This window comes from Neopsephotus bourkii, unplaced genomic scaffold (genome assembly GCF_033783945.1).
Source record: "Neopsephotus bourkii isolate Nb327-2 ecotype Australia unplaced genomic scaffold, CSIRO-AGI_Nbou_v1 NB_1526, whole genome shotgun sequence".
Lineage (NCBI taxonomy): Eukaryota > Metazoa > Chordata > Aves > Psittaciformes > Psittacidae > Neopsephotus > Neopsephotus bourkii.
Genome location: NW_026902002.1, coordinates 618,873 through 638,885, shown reverse-complemented (window position 1 = coordinate 638,885; position 20,013 = coordinate 618,873). Strand labels below are relative to the sequence as shown.

Genomic DNA, 20,013 nt, shown 5'->3' with positions numbered 1-20,013 from the left:
TCCATTTTTTTACTCTTTCTGCCTTTCTCACCTCTGTGATTTTGTCCTGCTTCCTTACAGTTATATGCATATCTCCATGCAGGGATGCTCCCGTTGCTTTCGACATGCCTTACCATGCATTCATTGCTGGATGTCAGAGCATTTTCAGGTGATCCCTCTCACAGTGCATATCATCCAACCTGAGAGCATAAGCAGCTGTGCTCTGACCTTGTGCCAGTGTTGGCACTTTCTCCCGCTATATCAATTTGCGTTTATCATCCTTACAACAGCCAGTTATTTTACCATCATGCATCTTCATTGCTTGCTCTGCCTTTCATTAGATTTACATGATACTGTACTCCACTGTTAACATGTTCACAGTGAGTTTTCAGATTTTGCTCTGGACCTCAGATTAGTCCCCAAAAAATACTTTTACTGCAATACACATATATAGCTTTTTTGCAGCTTGGAAGATGTTCTCAGTAGAAACAGCCTTAAAAATGATATATGGACTCTTTCAGAGCAGTAGTAGAGTAATGATCACCTTTTCTATCGCCCTCTCCTATGGTGTAACAATAGAAGTGGACATTGAAAGCAGAATATTTTTATTCAGATAATGCATATGTTGCTAAAATATCATCTGTGGTATCAAACCCTCTTCCCAGGACTACATTTCCATGCCACTACAGCAGTTACATACATTATTTTTCATCATTCTTTCAATCCTTGTTATAATTCTTTCTGCATAAAGAGAAACCTGGCTGATACCAGACAACCGTTGAAGAAAATTTTCCTCACATTACGGTTTCAGCTTTACCTATTACTATGTTTACTTTTCCAAAGTGTCTGCTTATTGTAGGTTGTTTATTTTATATTCAAACTGTGTCACACTTAACTCTTGATACAAGGAATGTTTTCTGTGCTTTTGTTTTTTTTCTTTTTGTCTAGAAATAAGGAGAACAACTACTAAACCAGCCTTGCAAATAAAGGATGACAAATGGCCGGTTTGTATCATATTTACTCTGAATTAGTTAATACATGAGTTAGGAATAAACATATTTACTCTGAGCTAATGCCACTCCAATCATAATTTAATCTGAGTCATTAACAGCATGCAGCTGGAAGATTAATGTATTTGTGGCTAAAATCCTTGGCACTAATTCAGTCTTATAGCCGGTATATTAAAAAAGCATTGAAATCTTAATAGACATTTGAAAACTAGACTCCACTTTTCAAGAGCTTTGTAGGGCTTTGAAAATCCAAAGTGAGGCAAATTTTATAAACTTCTTTCTTCTGATCAATAAAGCTGACATAGAAAAGACACATCAGAAAGACAAAGCCTGAAGTAAGCAAGCCACTTATCTCCTCTAGGTGAAGGAGAAACACCAGTGCCAGTTTTTTGACAAGTTTTCTGCCTCCACTGGTCACTGAGTGAGGACACTCCTAGCTGAACCCAGGACAGTCCTATAGGCAGCATTATTTGTTCCTCAGTCAATGAAAATAAACATACTTTTTTCCTACAGCGAGGATAATATGAATCTATGCTGTCCACAGACCATGGTTTTGGAGCATTGTTTATAGACTGCCTTCTCAGTCTAGATCTCAAGATCCTGTTTCAGGATCTTGGGGCAGTAAGCTTTTACAGATCTAATTCTTAGTCTAGAACTATTGGCCTTGTAGAGGCTCTGGCTAAGTTATCCATGAGTATCATTTGGACTTGAGAAGAATCACATCTGTGGTGATCACAGAGCTCATGAGCTGCAACTGAACCTCGCTGACCAGCTTGTCAAAGGTAACCTGAGCAAAGGTGGCTATTTTATGGCTCTGTCTGCTTATACCCAACCTTGTGTGTTAAGAGATTTATGCTTTTACTATGGAGATAAAGAAACGGAGATCATGGAATAAGAGAGACATCTGGCTGCAGAAAAGGGCAGGGTCTTTGCCAGTACTATTCAAACAGATACATCCTGCAAAGCTTTTACAATGTTTGCTTAGAATGAAAAATGGTTTTGGGCAGACCCATCCTGATGCAAAGTCTGTTCAAGTAAGTGAAGGACTCACATGGCTTTCACTCGCTCTCGGGTCAAGATGTTTCACATCATGATGTTACCCACAATCCTCGAATCAGAAAAATAACTGACAGTCTTGAAGACTTATATGCTTATAATTTATAGGTAAAAATTGGTCTGTAGCATGTTGTAGTTCTTATACATATGTTCAAATACATATATTCACTCACAGTAGTCAACAAAGACCCACAACCATCTGTCACCTGTTGCAAGCTTAGCAGCATCAGTGAAGGTCTTAATTTGGCTCATATTTCTGTAGCTTTAGTTTTGTATGAGCTGAGAGTTCCTGACATCCCACAGCTTCAAGTCACCACAAAACTTTTCATATAAAAGCCTTAACCCTACTTCTGCTAATGCCTTCGCTCCCTGGTATCTGTCACTGAATATTGGAGACGGGCAAGTTTGTGCTCTGGTCCACAATGACCAAGTTTGTCTCAATGCTAGGAAAAATAGCTTAAGAAATAACACCTGCCCTTCAGTTCAAATGGACCACGGTGCAACCCTCTGCCACCCCAGTTGGTGGTGACGATTAATTTCAATAGGAGGCGGTGAAAGGTAGTAGTGCTGTTTTCCAGGCTGATTGCTTTAGGAGCCCTTGGCCAGAAGGCCAGTGGCAGCACTCCTTTCCCTGGGTACTGGGGTGGAACAGTTGCACCTTTTGTTGTGACGGTAATAGAGCTTGAATTACCTGGGTTTAGTGTGCAGGTCCTGAAAACTGCTCTTAGAATGGGCTGAATTAGGTTAATCACAAGCACCACTGATTTGGCATTCTTTGTGATCAAGGAAAGCTGTTGGCTTGCAGTGAAATTTTTTGTTGCAAACTAATCAAAATCTAGGCATGCTGAATTTTGTAGCGCCACTGACCTCCAGGTCCTCAGCAGCTGCTGAAAGTACTAAGCAACCCATTCACTGCCACAGAATAGCTGAACCCAGGACACTGCCCTGATAAATCCCAAAAGAGAAGATAGTGTTTCTTACCTTTTGAAAAGAACACCAGGCTGAGCAACACAGCAAGGACTACACAGCACCTCATTGCGACTTCTGTTGCTGCTGCTACTTGCCGCTAAACTCAAGAGAAAGTGCTTTTCTCTTCTGGCGTCAGCTCACTTAAGGTCCGAGCAACAGGTGGAGGGTTCAGCCCCAAGCCGACGTCATGGTGGCAAGCAGCAAATGATAGATCCAAGCTGTGTTTTATTTCTTCCTCAGGCTGGGAGGAGATTCCTGGACCTGCAAGGCTTTTTCTTCCTTTAAGTGATAAATGCTCAAGACCTGTTAACACAAGGAAGTTACTGCTAAATAAGCTGACGTGGAAACTGACAACACACAAGCGGTCTTTTGCCAGGTCTCCATACTGACACCTTCAGTGCAAAGTAAATAGAGGGTGTTTTATAATCTGTTCTTAAAGTGGAAGAAGCTATCCCATCCCAAGGCATGCTAATTATGCACTTGGAGCAGAGTACCTGGGACTGACATGCTCACTTCCCTTGCAGTAAAGTATCAGTTCAGAAGAGCTCTATGCCTCAGACTCCAATTGTTCCTTCCTTATAAGCAAAATTGTATTCCAAAGTACTTCTTGCTGCCCAGCAGAGTAAAAAACAACAGACAACACCTGCATTTTTGACATCAAAGAAACAGTATTGACCTTGGCCTTTCCAGCAGCAATTATGGATGTTTTATTTGCTGCCATCTTACATGTGTTATGAGCTCACTAAAGTGGTGTGGCAGGAGAAAGGGGAGCAGGCAGGACAGGCAGATGCTGTTTGACTTTATCTGTGGGTGGCAGTGTTTCTTTCTTGAAAGGAAGCTGGGGGGACATTTGGAAGCAGGTATGGTCAGGCTGAAGCAGGCAGCCTGCAGCAGATCTAGAAGTAAGAAGTAGCCCAGAAGGCCATAAAGCTGGTAACACAGCTGTGACACAGGCAAAACAAGTGGGAGACAGAGACGTTCTGATATTGCATCCCAGGAAGCTTCTGAAAATTGCTAGAGACCAAAATCAGAAAAGTCTCTTCAGGAAGGATCTGGTTTTCACAAAACGTCTTATTTTATGTGCCTTACTTGCCCCAGTTCTCTAGCTGAACAGTGTGCTTGTTCTGCTCTGTGCTCCAGTAAAATGTGCTGCTTGAGGCCATTTGAAGTCGGATGGCCCATGGTGATTTCCAGTTCCTCCTCTTCAGGCAAAGGTGTCATTTCGCTTACTCTGAAGGCCTGGGTTAGCCTAGATCCTGCCACAACTGCCAGTAAAGTCCTTCAATGAAATAACACAGCCTATCCTGCTGTTATCAGATATGGACAAGAAGGATAAGCAACGCACTGGTGTACCCCCCAACAAAGCCACCTCTAATGGTTGTGCAGCTGGTCTCCTATGGCACACTCCACTGCCAGCAACACTGGCAGGTTATGAACACGTTTCTGAATGCAAAGTAATAGCTCTGCATGTTAAATGCCTCACGTTCTTTTGTTTCACCTGCTGTTTTAAGAACAGCAGTTGTGTGTATTAATCTTGTATATTCAGAGAGTGGCTCTCCTTGTATGGAGGGTGCGAATGACCAGAAGAATTGCTCAAGTCATTCCTGAGCTGAGGGCTGTCCTAAACTTTTAACTTGTACTGAACCAGGAAACATCAGTGACTTGCAGACAGCAAAAATGGATGGATGCCTGACAGTACGTGGAATGAGTGGCCTCATCCCTCTGCACCGTGCCATGTGGTCCTGATCAGGATGCTGAGTCCAAACCATGGGGTGTTTTGTCGGCATCTTCCTTTGCTCCTCCAGCCCTGAAGCCCCTCCAGTGCAGCCTGCTCTCCACACCTACCCCCAGTCCCCACAGTGACCCCTGGGCAGCATCTGCATTGCCCTTTGGCAGACTGAGACTGGCCCACAGACGTGGAGGGAGCCCCATGACAGACACCCTTGTGGTCTCCAGGGTAGTTATGTGGGGTGGCAGAAATCCCAAGCTCTGAAGGGAGACGAGGATGGGGTCTCAATATGCCCTCCCTTTCCCACCCTGAGAGTTCAGTGCTAGGCCCAGGTCCAGTCATGAGGACTGTCCCTGGCCTTCCCTATGGCAATAGGAGCCATGTGGGGGATCAGGACAGGCTTAGGGAGTCCCTTAGGAGCTAGAGCTAGGGTGGCGAGAGCCTGGGCTCGATGCAGTTCATGCTTGCTGTCAGGGAGCTGCGTGGCTGAGGGTGGTGGGGGACCAGGAGCAGCCAGAGCCTGCCCCACTGCCCCTGCCCAGGGAGCAGGGTTGGCCTGCGAGGCCGGCCAGGGTCAGAGCCAGCCCCAGGACTGCAGGGAGTGTGCTCAGGCCCTCCACAGACCCCTCTCACTCCAGCTGCCCTCTGAGCCATGCTGAATCCAGCTCCTGCCCCTGTGGTGGCTCACTCTTGTGCCAATTGCCCATTCCAACCCATTTGATTCCTCTGGACTCCTCCTTAAAACACTCCTTTGCCAAGGAGCTGGCAGAAAAAGGGAAAGAAATGCCTGTGGAGTGTTTGTCACCAGAACACTGTGCCGCCCTGCTTGGGCAGTATCTGACGTCTGCCCCAGGCCGCCACTGCCCTCCCAGCTTCACCTCATGGAGAGCAGGGGCCACCCAAAAACTGAACCCAAAGTCTGGTTAGAATAAAGCATTTCAGTCCTGAGCAGACTGTGCTGCGGGACCTCAGCAAGACCCAACCCCCCAGATACCAGCCATTTGGGCAGCCACAGCATGTGCTTCAGCTGGAAATCGGTGTGCAGAGGGGAGGGAGGCTGTCAGGGTGTTTGGCAGAGCTGTATGCCAGTGGTCCTCTGTCAATATCCTCCCATATTGTCAGGACTCTTCAATCCTGACAATATGCCCTGATTTTCCAGTGCTGCCTCAAGGTGCAATCAGATTAACCCAGGTCTTAAAATCTCACTGTGTTGGCTATGAAGCAAGAGTATAGGACCAAGAGAACTTCCCAGATGATTATTGAAAATGAGGGTCAGGTCTTCAGCAGGTGTAAGCGGTGTAGCTTTGCTGGCTACACTGGTATCTACTGGTTGGGTGTGTAGTCCCCACATTAAAACTATTCTCTACAGTGAATGCACATCAGGGGCTGGCATGTTATGTTTTTAGAGTTCACTTCCACTCTTACCTGGTTGTTCTTGTTTATCATGATCACAGTTTGGGAGGTGTGAATTATTTGCAATGCAAAAGGCAGCAGTTCCCCCAGGAAATAATGAGCTGAACAGACATGCCCCTGCACATATCAGATCTTTTTGTCTCTGCTTGCCCTTCCCTGTCCATTTTGTGATGCACCAGTAGTCACAACAGGCTCTTCCCAGGAAGAAGAGGGGTGACAAGCTGTATGTGACACATTGCTTGACAGTTTGTAGGGGAATTAGTAACAGAGTCTTGATGGTTAAGGAGAACATACACAGAGAATTACCTAAACAGGAGAACTGATGTCGGTGAAACATCAGCAGCTCTAATGCAATTATGAACGAAATTATTAAGCACATATTTAAATGATAGTTGACCGTTAATCCAGACTTGCATAGCCACAGCAGTTGTGAAGTCCTGTAAGGAATTACAGAGAAAACTCCCTTGCAGGTATAACTAAGTAACTCTCCAGAAGCTATAAAGCCAGAGCTGTGCATCAAGGCTCAAACATGGCAACCAAGAGCATAGACATGTGATTGTTATGGAATAAAGTATGCTGTACTTAGTAACAAACATGGAATTTTTTCTCTTGATCGTTGTTGATGGCAAGAAAATGGAATATCAAAGGTACAAGGCCTCATTTATCTACTAGGAGGTGCATAGTCCTGTGCAGCCTCATTATTCAACTGTAATTTGCATGTAATTAAGGGGCAATCACGCTGCCAGAAGACATACATTCAAGTAGGAGCAAGTGTCTTCTATAGACACATGCATCAGATGGATACTTTATTCCTCTGTATTTTTTTCAATCCTATTCCTTACTAAATTCCTATACATTTTACTACTACATATGTAATTTGGTTCATCCACTGCACATTACATACGCAAGTAGAAATATACGTTTCAATTAACTGTAAGTTTAAAAAAAAAACCTCCAGAAAGTCTAAATGAAAGTGCTATACGTGCAGATTCACCCATGATCAGGGGAAACAGATACACTTCAACTTCTTTTCAAGTGATCCACAAGATGGTTGAGTGCACACACTGGTGGTCTTAGAAGCATTGGTATGCAAATCTGAAGTGGGCAGAACTGTTAAATCATGTTCTTGTCTGTATTTGCAAGGGTCTTTTCCCTAGTTTTATGGCAATGTTGTGACCAATTCTTTTGCACTGCCTATTTGCTTAAAAGATACGGATGTCACACATAAAATAGAACAACTTGCAATAGTATTGGTAACAAAACTGAGACACTGCTAGCAGTCCTTCTCTTGCAAATGAACAGAACCTCAGGATTTAATCAGGTTACTTTCTCCATTATTTTCCCACTGGAGTCTTACAGGACAAGGAGCAGGCATGTAACACAATTCTGTACTATATCCAAGTAGAAAATAGACTATAAGTTTCAGAATGTAGCAAGATTACCTGGACTTTTGCAAAGTATTTGACACTGTCGTGCACAACATCCTTGTCTTTAAGCTGTAGAGACATGGATTTGACAGATGGACCACTTGGTGGATAAAGAATTGGCTGGCTGGCCGCCCCTCAAAAAGTTGTGGTCAACAATTCAATGCCCAAACAGAGACCAGTGACAAGCGGCATTCCTCAGGGGCTGGTATTGGCACTGGAGCTGTTTAACAACTTTGTCAGCCACACGGACAGTGGGATTGAGTGAACCCTCAGCAAGTCTGCTGAGAACACCAAGCTGTGCTCTTATAAGAACAAGTAGCAGCAGGACAAGGGGGAATGGCTTTAAACTGAAAGAGGGTAGACTTAGGTTTGATATTAGAAAGAAATTCTTCACTATGAGGGAGGTGAGGCACTAGAACACGTTGCCAGAAAAGCTATGGCTGCCTCATCCCTGAAAGTATTCAAGGGCAGGTTGGATGGGGCTTTGAGCAACCTGGTCTAGTGGAAGGTGTCCCTGCCCATGGCAGGGTGTTGGAACTAGATAATATTTAAAGTCCCTTCCAACCCAAACCATTCTGATTTTATTATTCTATGAAGATATTTTAGACTCACCATTTCTCTTCAAGTGGCATTTACTTCATCTAAGACAGCTGTCTAGTCTGGGGTCTTGTGACACTGCTGTCAAGGGTGAAGGTTATCTTAACATGGGGGTAGCTACTCTCTGCGAAAGCTTGTATATTTTCATGGTTACTAGAGGAGCCAAATGGTTGGTTCAAACAGCTTCAATCTGCCACCTAAGTTTTGATAAAGCAGATGAATCCCACCTTAGTGCCAGATGAACATACCTGCTATTATTCCAGATGCTCTTCCACATCACACCTCTTCCCATCAGGCTAGGCTGGACGTTGTGCTCATTTGGATTCAGGGTATCCTCTTCTTTCTTCCTCTAAGAGACACTCAGATGTATATTCTTCACAGTCCCCTGTGGAACTCACTGAGGTAGGAGTGTTCTTACTGGGGTCAGGTCCAACCCCTTGCCCTTTCAAACAGCTATGCTGCACCGACCTCTCCTGAGGTTTTCCAACTCTCCAACATGTACATACACACAAAAAAACACAACCTCACTAATTCTCTTGCAATTCCAGTAAGATGAAAAATTAAATTGATGAAAAAAATAAATTGAGCTGCTTAATGCTACTTAATTAGCTTCTTAATGCTAAATGTATCAGAACACAACTTGTATTTCAGCTGAGTAGAAGCTCATTTAGCACAACTAACAGAACATAGCCATTTCTTCTTTGCTTTTCATTTTAGGTATTCAATCACCACGCACCACAAGAAGAACAAAAGAACTATAGAATTTCTTGTTTTCTAGATTATATTTCTAATTATAGTTGTGTATGAACCTCTTTACAGGGAAAGCTAAAGACAATGAAAAAGCTGAGCCATTGTAATATTCATAGCTTTATTGTATCCTTTTGTAATACTGACTAGAACGCCAGATTTAACAATATTGGATGAAGGTATAAAAATAATCCAATCCTTAAAAATTATATTTTGCTACTACAGTACTGTATAATTAGTGGAGTCTGAAAATATGATAAAACTTTAAATAATACTGGTTTGGAAAATGTCCTCCGGACCCCAACAACTTGGAAGCAAACATTTAAAGATAAAGAGAAAGTAACAGGGCAATAGCATGAAGATAAAGCAAGTTTACACTCAGGTTGTTAAAAGAAGCACAAACAAATGCCAAAAATTTACCTTTTGAAATAGAGCTTACAAAAGGTGAGCTTTACTACTGCAATTTTGAAAGCTGTTCAAATAAACCATTATGATTTTACACACAGAGGTTGACCTTCTGGTAGGAGGAAGTCCTGTAGAATTTAACAGGGCTTAAAACAAGTGACCGAGTTTAACAGAATTTCCTTCAAAAAAGGAAACTATTGAGTATTTATTCTGTTTTTTTTTTTTGTTTGTCTGTTTTGTCTTTAAACTAAACCTATACTAGCTGATTTTATTTGAGACCTTTTATGTGAGGTGAATTCTATGGCACTGTTCAACAGAAGTGATCAGATTTTACTGTATTCCATGGGACTTTTCCATATAGGATTCTGCAGATCTGGGAGCTGCCTGCTGCAGTCATTAACCCAAACAAGACTCTCATTCCTTCTAGCATTTTACCAGAATAAAGACCAAGGGACTTAGCACTTACATCCCACTTCTGAGGAACATCAGGCACCCTTTTTATGTTTTTCCTCAACAAGGATATTATGCACATGCACAACAAAGCAGACACAGAAGAGGTGTTATCCCACATACGGACCTTACACTACAGGAGCCACACTCACTTCAGATGTTTACTTCTGCAAAACACATAGGCATATTCCTTGCTTTGCTTCTTTTTTCTTTTTTTTTTCTTTGTTATTTTTTTTACCCTTGATTTTAATTTCAGTAGTACAAGGGAATGAAGAATTAAATACACTTAAATACACATTGCAAAGTTCCTGAAATCTTAGAAGTACACAGTGAATGCCCCTTTCAAAACTGAGAGATCTTGCTTCATTTCTTAAGAGACAAGTAAGAGTGAACTGAATAGCTGTTTTTATCTCTGACTGAAGAGGAAGCACCTCTACATTCCTAGAAGATCTTACACACAAGGCAACAGGTTGGCTGATCAGTAAAACAACTACACAAAATTCACATCCACTCTCTTCTCAGGAAGGTGTTGCAATCTGTTTTGGACAATCTCACATAATACAGGTCCTGCTACAGTAATAAGTATACTTTAAAAAATAAATAAAACATGGAAAGGCAGCAACAGTATCACAGAAATAGGCAGAACATGGACCTATGGGAAAGCACATACAACACACAGGTGGAATAATTTAGGCCTAAAAAATATCCATTACAGTCCATGTGAGAGTTACCCCAGCCACTATAATGAATGCTGGATTAGGTCCTTTGTGTGTAAAGAGGAAAAAACATCGGTCAGCATAGGAAGAGCATATAAGTAAAATGCATCCTTTCTTGTTAATTTAAGGAAGAAAACTGAAGATTAAACATCACTATGAGGGAACGAGAAGTCCAGCTGGATTTGGAACGGATATGGCCATTGACCAGCATTAGAGACAAGTCCTAGGGAAGTGCTTGGTGTCTGCAGCAATGTCAAGACCTGCCCTGCTGCTCACTCAGTTCCCAGCAAACACCCTTTAAAAGTACTGGCACAAACAATTACACAATGACAAGCACCTCCCTCTAACTAAAATTTATTGCTGTTTTTTAAAGCTTTTTACTACCATGTAGTGTGGAGGCAAACACCTTTTAGAAGGCTGGTCACAAGGTGTGACTCAGTACATGACCGTGACAGTGAGACCTACGGGAAATGCTGCAATAACGAGATTCATTGCTGCTGTGTTACATAAATGCTGTAAATGTGGAAAGAAAAGGGCGTCAAAATCCTTTCTTCATGTAGCCCAATTCAGCACTGTGAGGTTTCAACAGTACGCAAAAGGCCTCTCATTTTTCCAGTGCATCTGGCAAGGCTGGCCAGAGACAGCAGCAGTGTATGGCTGACACAGGAAGGCTGCATGTACGAGCGTCCCTTTTGAATGGTCCCTCAAATCTACATGTTGGTGCTCTGTTCACTGGGACTAACTCTCCTAGGCTTACTACCAGAGGTATTTCTGTGGGCGAAGGGCTTTTGTTACCACAACTGGCAGAGCACCATAGTAGCAAACACGTGCCTTCCACATCTTCTCCTGTCAAGCAACAGAATTAGCATTTTTTCCAAAGGTAATCAAAAATACACCCACAAAACTGCCTACGGGCCCTTGCTTACTTCTCCCCCAGCTTTCCACAGCTGCCAGGAGCAACAGAAAATTTCTGTGCAGTGTTGGTGTAGTTTTTCTTCCTTTCCTCACATCTGGCTGAACAACTTGCATCCTCCTTAGAAGAAACATACCACTTCTATCTTGTCCTCTTGGATAGTGGTTTAAAAACTTCCCTTGGCAAAAACATCCAGTGTGCTCGAAATTTGAAATCTGGGGTAGCTAGAAGTAGTCTAAATAGTCTAAGATGCATTTATTTGGGTATCCTATGGGAACTAAGATACTGAACAGACAGGCATCTGCACTTAAAAATAGTCTTGAGGGCACGAGGCCCTTCTCACATCTGACAAGAGCCATAAGCCCCACTCCACTGCCAGAAGGTGTTTAGTTTACAGAAGACAAAGAGGAAGCAGGCAAAGAGGATCCTGGTGGCAGCTTTAACAGAGGTAAGCTGTACAGAAACAGGTCACATACCTGCTGTGGTTGGATGAGCCCATTGCTGCTGGAATGTGTTAGTAAACAACTGCAGTAAAATAATTACCATAAACTAGCAAAGCACACTGCAGTGTACCCCACCCCTTCCACCCAGAAACGCTGCAGTGTGGGACGTGGCAGGGCTGGTGGAAACCTGAGGATCTGAATCACCTAGAGCTGCATCTGCTGGCTCCACGAGGATTTCCTGGTTCACATGTGGGAAAGCACCCGCACTCACCCTGGTGGTGACTTTTGCCTAAATCGTTTCCTGTTTGCTGAGCGGGACCTCCTACAACACCCAGAGAAGGTACTGCGAGTCAGAAGAGACCTTTTTCCACCTCCTATGGACTATGTACTGGCACCATGACTCCTGTCTTATCAAAGCTAAAAAGAAAGTCAGCCTGCAATGGATAAATTCTCATAAGAAATTTTCCAACATTTACCTGCTTTGGCAGAGAGAAAATTTCAGTGCAGTAAAAGTCTCTGCTTTGGAAAAGGCCAAGTTTTGCAGTCCTCAGTCAGAAAATCCTGCTGGGTTTATTGAGACTTTCATTCCAGATACAGCATTAAGAAGAATTCAAAGATCGTTGAGAAATTGAAAGTAATTGCTTGCAAACTTTTGTGTGATCTCAATAAGGAATAGTACTCTCTCATTTCCACTCAAATCCCTTGAAATTTGCTGTGAGATACAGACCAGGAGTTTTGTTCATATAGTCCATGTTACTCTTTAAATGGAGGGATTGACCTGCAGTGTGAGTTGGTATTTCCTACTTTGTACTTGGCACACACAGCCACGTTTCCCAGTCTTCAAAATAACCAAGCAGTTAAACATATCTGCCTATAAGCATGTGTATAAATTCTTCAGTAGCTGAGAAAATGCTGGTATGTGGTTAAATCCTACCATCATTGCTGGGACACTCTTCCTTTTTACTCAGCTGCTTTAGTAAAGAGGGACGGATCCCAGTGCTCACCTATATGCCTTGGATTTAGACTTAACATGAATCCCAGCTTCCCCTTTGCTTCTGTAATACAGACAAAACCCTCCTCCATACCATGGGAAAGGCAGTCTTTTCTGTCCCAGGCACTCTCAAAAACAGGCAACTGACTGGCACAGAAAGACCCTGCCAATGTCCTCTCTGAAGGATCCTATAGCACAGCAGAGTCAAACCCTGAGATCACATCATACAATGGATCCTGTGCAGCTAAGATATCAGCTGCTAATGAAAGGAAGAACATCATTTATGGACTGGAAACACAAATCAGTATGGAAAGGAACAGCTAGTTCTTCTGCCTTACCTGTTACACTATTTTGGCTACTTAACTAGAGTTTTCCTTAAATACAGCTCCTTAGGCAGCTGCAGTTCCCATGAGCATCCATTCATTTCTTCCCTAAAGTTCAGATGAACAGGTGTACTAACACCTGCAAGGTTGATTATGGATCAGACAAGCATGAAGCTGCATGTGCGGTCACCAAAAGATCATGTAAGTGCAAAGGGTAAGGATACTGCCCTAGGCATCCATGAAGATTTTTTAATTTTTTTGCAAGCTCACACTACTGTTTCTACATAGTAGATAAGGGGTGAGGTATAAAAAGACACTGTGCTTGTATGCTATGGCTGGTGCACCTAACTGTGTCTTCAAAGCACATTTGTGGTGTCTCTCCTGTCTTGCAGTTTTGAGGAAACAGAAACCTCTTAGCCTTCACAGCTAATAGATGCCTAGTGCTAGCTCCCCTTCCACTGGGTAGCTGTTGCTCACTTTTGATAAAGAGCACAACAGCCAGAAAGGATCTGAAAACTCACACCATCTGTATAACACAAGTACCTGCTCCCTGGTGGAGGGCTCCTAATCACCTCAGGTTTGCCTCTGGCGAGCGACCACACAACATATCTGAACTGCTGTTCGTACTTGAGGTTAGGCACTTTGGAGGATGCATCCCATGGTCCTTAGTGCTTCAGTGAGTTGAGCTACATTCTGAACTTGTAGGCACTATTTTTCAAGCATGGTGGGGAGAAGAGAATATCAGTGGGTATTTGCTCTTCAGTGAAACTAACTTATGTACTCACTAGAGAGATGGTGGGTTAGTGGCTAAGGAATTGTGCTATTTGTTATTCTCATACAAGCACAGTCACATTAAGGGGAAGGATCTGTATCTGGATGGGTTTGGATGTCAGGTTAACACTGCATTACAGATAAGCAGTGCATATACTTCATTATACTTCCTTACACTTCCTGCAACCCCACGAACAAATCCAGCCTCAGCAGAGAATGAATTCAGGGAAGGACTTGGGGGTGTTGATCAACAAGAAGCTCAACATGACCCAGCAATGTGCACTTGCAGCCCAGAAAGCCAACCACAACCTGGGCTTCATCAAAAGCAAGTCAAGGGAGGTGATTCTCCCCCTCTGCTCTCAGGAGACCTCACCTGCAGCACTGTGAGGGTTCAGCTGCAGGGTCCTATAGAGAGATGATCTTTAATGTCCCTTCCAACCCAAATTATACGATTCTGTGATTAGTAAGATCTCTTTCAACACCTAGCTCAGAATACAGCCCATTACTGTTGAATTTTATCTTTGGTGAGAAATATAATAACTCACATTCTTCAGCTTTTGCCAAAACGAGTAATATGAATTAACATGCCTAGGTGAGGAAATCTGCCTGGTATGAATCATTCAAAACTATGATGAAAGCAAGCAGAACACTTCAATATAAGCGATATTTGTTCCACTAGGATCGAAAACATACTATTTTTCTCTCCCTTGAATACAACTGATTGCAGCGAGCCTTATTTTCCACAGTACTGAAAGCCTCCACAACTCCTACAGAAGTCAAGATGGGCTGGTGAGGTTTGAAAACTATGTCCCGCCTGTAGTGCCCAGAATTCAGGTTCCACTGCCAACTAGGGCTATAGCATTATTGCTACTTCCCAGATTCTAAGGAGCATGCTGAATTCACAGCCCTGTGAGCAATTATTTAACATTATATTGCTGTTTCTAAATCCCTGCAGAGAAACAGAGCCCCATAAGTTCCTATACAGAAGCGCTATGATGATGTACAGTGGCATCACTTCTGAGCTATGCTGGTTGGCAAAACAGCATACTCGTACTCTTTCTTATATATGGAAAGTTTTCAAAGCAGCGCATAAGATCAACTTTGTCTTTTTTCAGTTAAAATTGTAGTGGTATGACTAACTTTCCCATACTCCTTGGAATCAATCAGCTCATGAATTCAGTTTACATTGACAGGCACCAGACTTCACCAAGGACCCAGCATTTTAAACAATTTCTACCAGTAAGAAGGTTAGGGCCAGAGGACAAGCCAGCTTCCCTGTTGTATATGAAGCAGAAAGCAATGCAGCAATGTAAAAGGGAGTGGACAAACTTGCCCTACCAAGAGCAGTTGCACTTTGCAAAGTAAATCTTTGCCTAAAGGTTGGCTAAGAAGACAAGCACAGTCAACAGAAAACAAGATCTGTAAACAAAATGCTCTTTAGTGGTATTCAGTGAAGAGTGCTAGGCACAGTTCATCTGCCTATACTGATCCATGCTTGCCATGTAGCGTAAAGTGAGTGAAGAAGCAGCACAGAACCAATCTGGAGTACATGTATTAACTTCCACCTGGGTCTTTCAGTGATGTGCACCTTGAGCCATTCCCTCTTCCTCCTCCTCCTTCCTTCTGCTGCTTAGGGAGTGCAACGATTCCTCAGGGCAGCAATGCTTGGCATGAAGTTCAAAGTCCTTCCTGTTAAATGGGAAGAGTAAGACTGATATGGGCTGAACTGCCCAGGAGACAGATTGTACCTGGGGATCAAGGGCCACAGAATTGTGTCAATCTTCCACTCCCTTTCCACTCCCTGCTAAAAATAGTCTCTTCTTCTGGTTTCATCACTAATGAAGGATGGATTGTATTGTCCAGGGTAGATGCATGAATGTCGAGATCCAGGCAAACCAGTGTAGGGAGGATAAAGTCCATTTCTTTCCAGTTCAGGATTTCTCAGTCCAGTTGGCTGGATTAGCAAAAAAATGAAATAAGAAGGGTCTTATTTGCACACTCAAATCCTCCTTCAGACACAGCCTTACCAAGTTTCCCAGCAGTTATTTGAGTAGCTAGAAGGAACAACACGATTACTAATGACCTCTATAACCTGGAATGATTTTTAATGTGGGAGCTATGCATTGCCCGAAGGAGTTTTTCTGATGCAATCTAGATTCAACACCTTGCCAATTAGCAGATTTGAAGTTTACCTTACTCCATCAAATGCAGTCTAAGTGCACAGTTAATTTTTAATCCAAGGATTGTGCTGATGAGATCAGGTATGGAAACAACTCATCAAAAGGATATTGTCCCAAGGGCCATCCTTGAGGTAAACACTTCTAGAAAATCAAAGTTAGTCATCTGTTTTGAGTATTACCTGGGAGCACTTCTCTCCCCAGTAACCATAGGTACCTACTCTCCCAACACAGGGGCTTGGATTGTATGTCAAAGTGATCTGACCTCCCTTTCTCTTCCCTTCTCTTACTTAAGTAAATCTCCTGGGGACACATGGTTAAGGAACTTTGATGTCTAAGACCAAGACTGTACAATTCTTTCACCTAGTAAGTAACATCAAGCCACCTGGCTTGATCTGGTATGGAGAAGATCCATACAAAACCCTGATCACCTACCACTTTCTGAAAAGCTCCCCTTTCTAGTCACCAGCAGAAAAAAAAGTCTTTAAAAATGTTTAAGAAATGTGTTTTTATTTCCAAATCTCCCATTCTTACTGGAAGCAAGAAGGAGAAATATTTCCATTCAGGCTGTGAAATCCAGTAAACTTGCTTACTGGAAAACTTAAAATACAAGCCAGAAAAAAGGTATTGATTGCTGCTTTCTGCTCTGGAAAGCCAAAGTCCAGAATGTGTGAGTTGTGTGAAATCCTGCAACCTTCACTCACATGAGTAACCCACACACACCTTAAGTACTTCCAGTATGTTGCTGCAGATTAGTGACAGATGATATAAAAGCATCACAGCTCTGAATACAGACATTAGCAGATGGTACCAACTATGACAGCAGGTGTTATGCTTGTGATTTTCTGTGTCCTACACAGCCTATTACTCCTCCACTACTTCTTTCCTGCCACTTCAGAGCTTGAAGGGATGCTCCTTAAACACCCTTTCTGCTGCAGGAAATTGCCTGCACACTGGAGAAAGGAAAAGTGGAAAAAAAAGAGGGGTCCTCAGTGACCAGGATCTTCCCATATTGGGATGAAGTCCCAGAGGCAGAGGTCACAACTTTTCAGCATCATCAGTGAGGGTAGACGTGAAAAAAATACCCACAAGGATACCTAGCAGTCTGCCCAAAACCTTTAACTGTCTTTCTCTAGTATTGGGCTTTTGGGGCATCTACCAAAATGCTCCTAGACATTTCCCTAGCACTCTTCCTAATGACATCTCATCAGGAATGTGTCTTTGCTGTGTCAGGCACAAAGGGTTAATAGTTAAGCTATGGTGTGATACCGAATAATATACATCTGTCATCTGCAACAGGTTCTTGGTGCTCCCATTCTCCTGCATCTCGATCGTCTCTCTGCCCCACTCCTGTGCCCGGGGATTCTTCGGATATTCAGCATACGGTGACATCTGGAAATCCCCACTCTTGAAAATGAGTTTACTTATGTCATTTTTATTCTTCCTGTTTATAAAAGAATGAAGGAAAATGAAAACATACAACTTATCCTGCTATCTTGCATGCTTTTCTGACATGATCTCAGAAGATTTACTTCTGTAATGAACCTTGACTGGGAACAAAGATCACTTCAGAAGGGCTGTAGTCCAATCTTCTATTCCAAGGCAAAATTAGATAGGAGGTCAGATTGTGCTACTCAGGGCATTAGCAGGTGGGATTTGAAATTTCCAAGGATATAGATGGCATATCCTCTCTGAGCAAGTTGTTCCACTGCTTCACTGTCCTCCTGGTGAAAAAGGTTTTTCCTACATCCAGTCTGAACCTCTCCTGCTCCCACTCATGCCTGTTGTCTATTATAAATGTGTGTGTCCACCTGGGTCAATTAAAAAGTAATGGAAATCTAGGAAGAAAGAAAAACATATGGAAGCCCCCATGGCGTTCAAGTCTCCAAGTGCTCAAGTATAGCACTTCTAGGCACTATGTCACTGTCAGTTCCTCAGAAGGAAAACCTAAATGGGGCTGGACTGAATGACACCAAATGTTCCTAACATGACTATCATGTATGAGTGGACTTTGGCGACACTTCCAGTTCAAATCAGAGTACCCTCCAGGAAGTCACATAACCTGCCGAAGGCCAGGACTCATGAGATCAATCCATCCCTGCAGGGATCTGGCCATCACACCCTCCTGGCTGAGGCTTGCTGATCACCCTAGCTCAAAACATGAGGGAACAAGCATATACCACTGTGCCAACCAATTTACTGCCACATCTGTGTTACTGATAAACCCAGTTGACAACTTTAATCAGAGAGCTTTGAAATCCTAGATTTGGGAGCTGGAATGAAAGGGAGAGGGTGTTACTTCAAGGAAGCCCTTTTCATGATATATAAATCATGAAGCAGAGCTTCCTTGGCAGGCTTCTAGTCTGAATCTTGCTTCTAGTCCGAATCTACCTGCTGCTATGGGAGCTACATGTGTACACACATGTGTGTGTTTGAGAGGGAGACACACAGAGTAAGAGCACATGCAGGACTTGTCCATAAAGGAAAATGAAAATAGTTTTAAATACACTCAAATACCACTTCAGCAATGGCCAGTAACCCCTCCTGTTGACTAAACTTCTCTTTTCTAGTTAGCTTGCATTTTTGGAGACTTATAGCTGCCTTACAGCTCTGACAGGGAAGGACTCTTTTGAATCTCTATCCTTAGACAATGTGACTGTCAGGCACATCCTCAAGAGACACACAGTTCAATTTTTTTAGCCTGGTTGGTGGAAAGCAGAAATATACGTCCCAAATGAAAGCACAGTGCGATACTTCAGTATCTGATTAATCCACTTGCTTAGCTATCCTGTGTTTTGGTCCATCAGGGTTCATGTGTAGAGCATTAAGTGTGATGTAACCCACTGAGAAGATGCCACGGATGAGCCGGGGCTTCTGGTCATACCTACCGGCAGCAGGTGATGATAAGTGCTATGCCCATGATAAGCAGAAGTCCGCCTCCTGCAGCTGCAATCACCACGGTGATAAGCTGATATGCTACAGACAAGAAAGACAGAGACTCACTTAGAAACAGCAATGTAGCTGTAAATTCTACTGTAAACATATCCAAGGTCCTCATGCAAAGGACCTGTTTATTTCCCATCTTTCCTCCCTCTGTAAGCAATATTGCCTTAAATTTCTGAGTGAAATGGATGGAGTTGGGATCTCCTGCTAAAGGGAAAACAAGGTCATGTTTCCCTAGAGGACAGATTGCCTTTACTAATAGATCAGAATAATTTAAACGATATTTCATGGATTAACCTCTGAATACCTTGTTTCAAGAGGGGGGCTGGACCAGATGACCACTGAAGGTCTCTTCCAACCCAGACTATCCTACAATACTAAGAGTGTCTTCTATACATGCTATCATGACAGAGTATCCAGAGAAAAGGACATCTTCCCTTAGAAGATAACACTGACAACTTTGACAAAGAAGGTCAACAAAATAATTCTCAGCAGAAAATGAAGAAACCAAAAAACCTGACAAGAGTATCATGTACCTACTGCATTTTGGACACAGTCACCTGCAATTACTTGCTTCAAATCTCCCATTTCTGACACTGTAGAAATTCAAAGAAACAAAATTTGGTACTTACGGTTTCCACAGTTGAATCCACCTAAGCCAAATGGGCAGCTGGTAACAGAACACAACATGGAGTTTCAGTGGCTTAGTTGTGACAACAGGTCACCAAAACAATATTCAAAAGGACGTGGACTAGGAGGAGGGAACAGTCATCATACCTCACGCAGGTCTCATTTTCCAGCTTATATCCATCTTCACAAGCTAAAAACACAGAAAAGGGCCATGAGCACCACATAGTGGTGCAGGGAAGGCATTTCCCACCGCCGCTTCCCACGGCAGCCTCATCCCGATCAACCCTGGGGCTGACATGCCGGTCTGCGCTGCTGGCACAGAAG

At 43.0% G+C, this 20,013-nt stretch overlaps 1 protein-coding gene across 6 annotated transcripts in view; it reads right to left on the bottom strand.

Annotated features, from left to right (window-relative positions):
* Positions 1-15,478: 15,478 nt before the first annotated feature.
* The window catches only part of HEG1 (heart development protein with EGF like domains 1), a 51,423-nt gene continuing 46,888 nt past the window's right edge, over positions 15,479-20,013 (bottom strand). For 4 of the 6 annotated variants that reach the window (XM_061370016.1, XM_061370014.1, XM_061370018.1 and 1 more), the window contains 5 exons: positions 19,837-19,879; positions 19,692-19,729; positions 19,005-19,092; positions 17,386-17,560; positions 15,479-15,893 (listed from right to left, as the gene is read on the bottom strand). In XM_061370016.1, the coding sequence (XP_061226000.1) occupies positions 15,744-15,893; positions 17,386-17,560; positions 19,005-19,092; positions 19,692-19,729; positions 19,837-19,879 (494 nt within the window). In that variant the 3' untranslated portion in view covers positions 15,479-15,743. Of the gene's footprint in view, positions 15,894-17,385; positions 17,561-19,000; positions 19,093-19,691; positions 19,730-19,836; positions 19,880-20,013 lie in introns of those variants that run through there. The other 2 variants (XM_061370017.1, XR_009727954.1) reach the window with 2 other exon arrangements.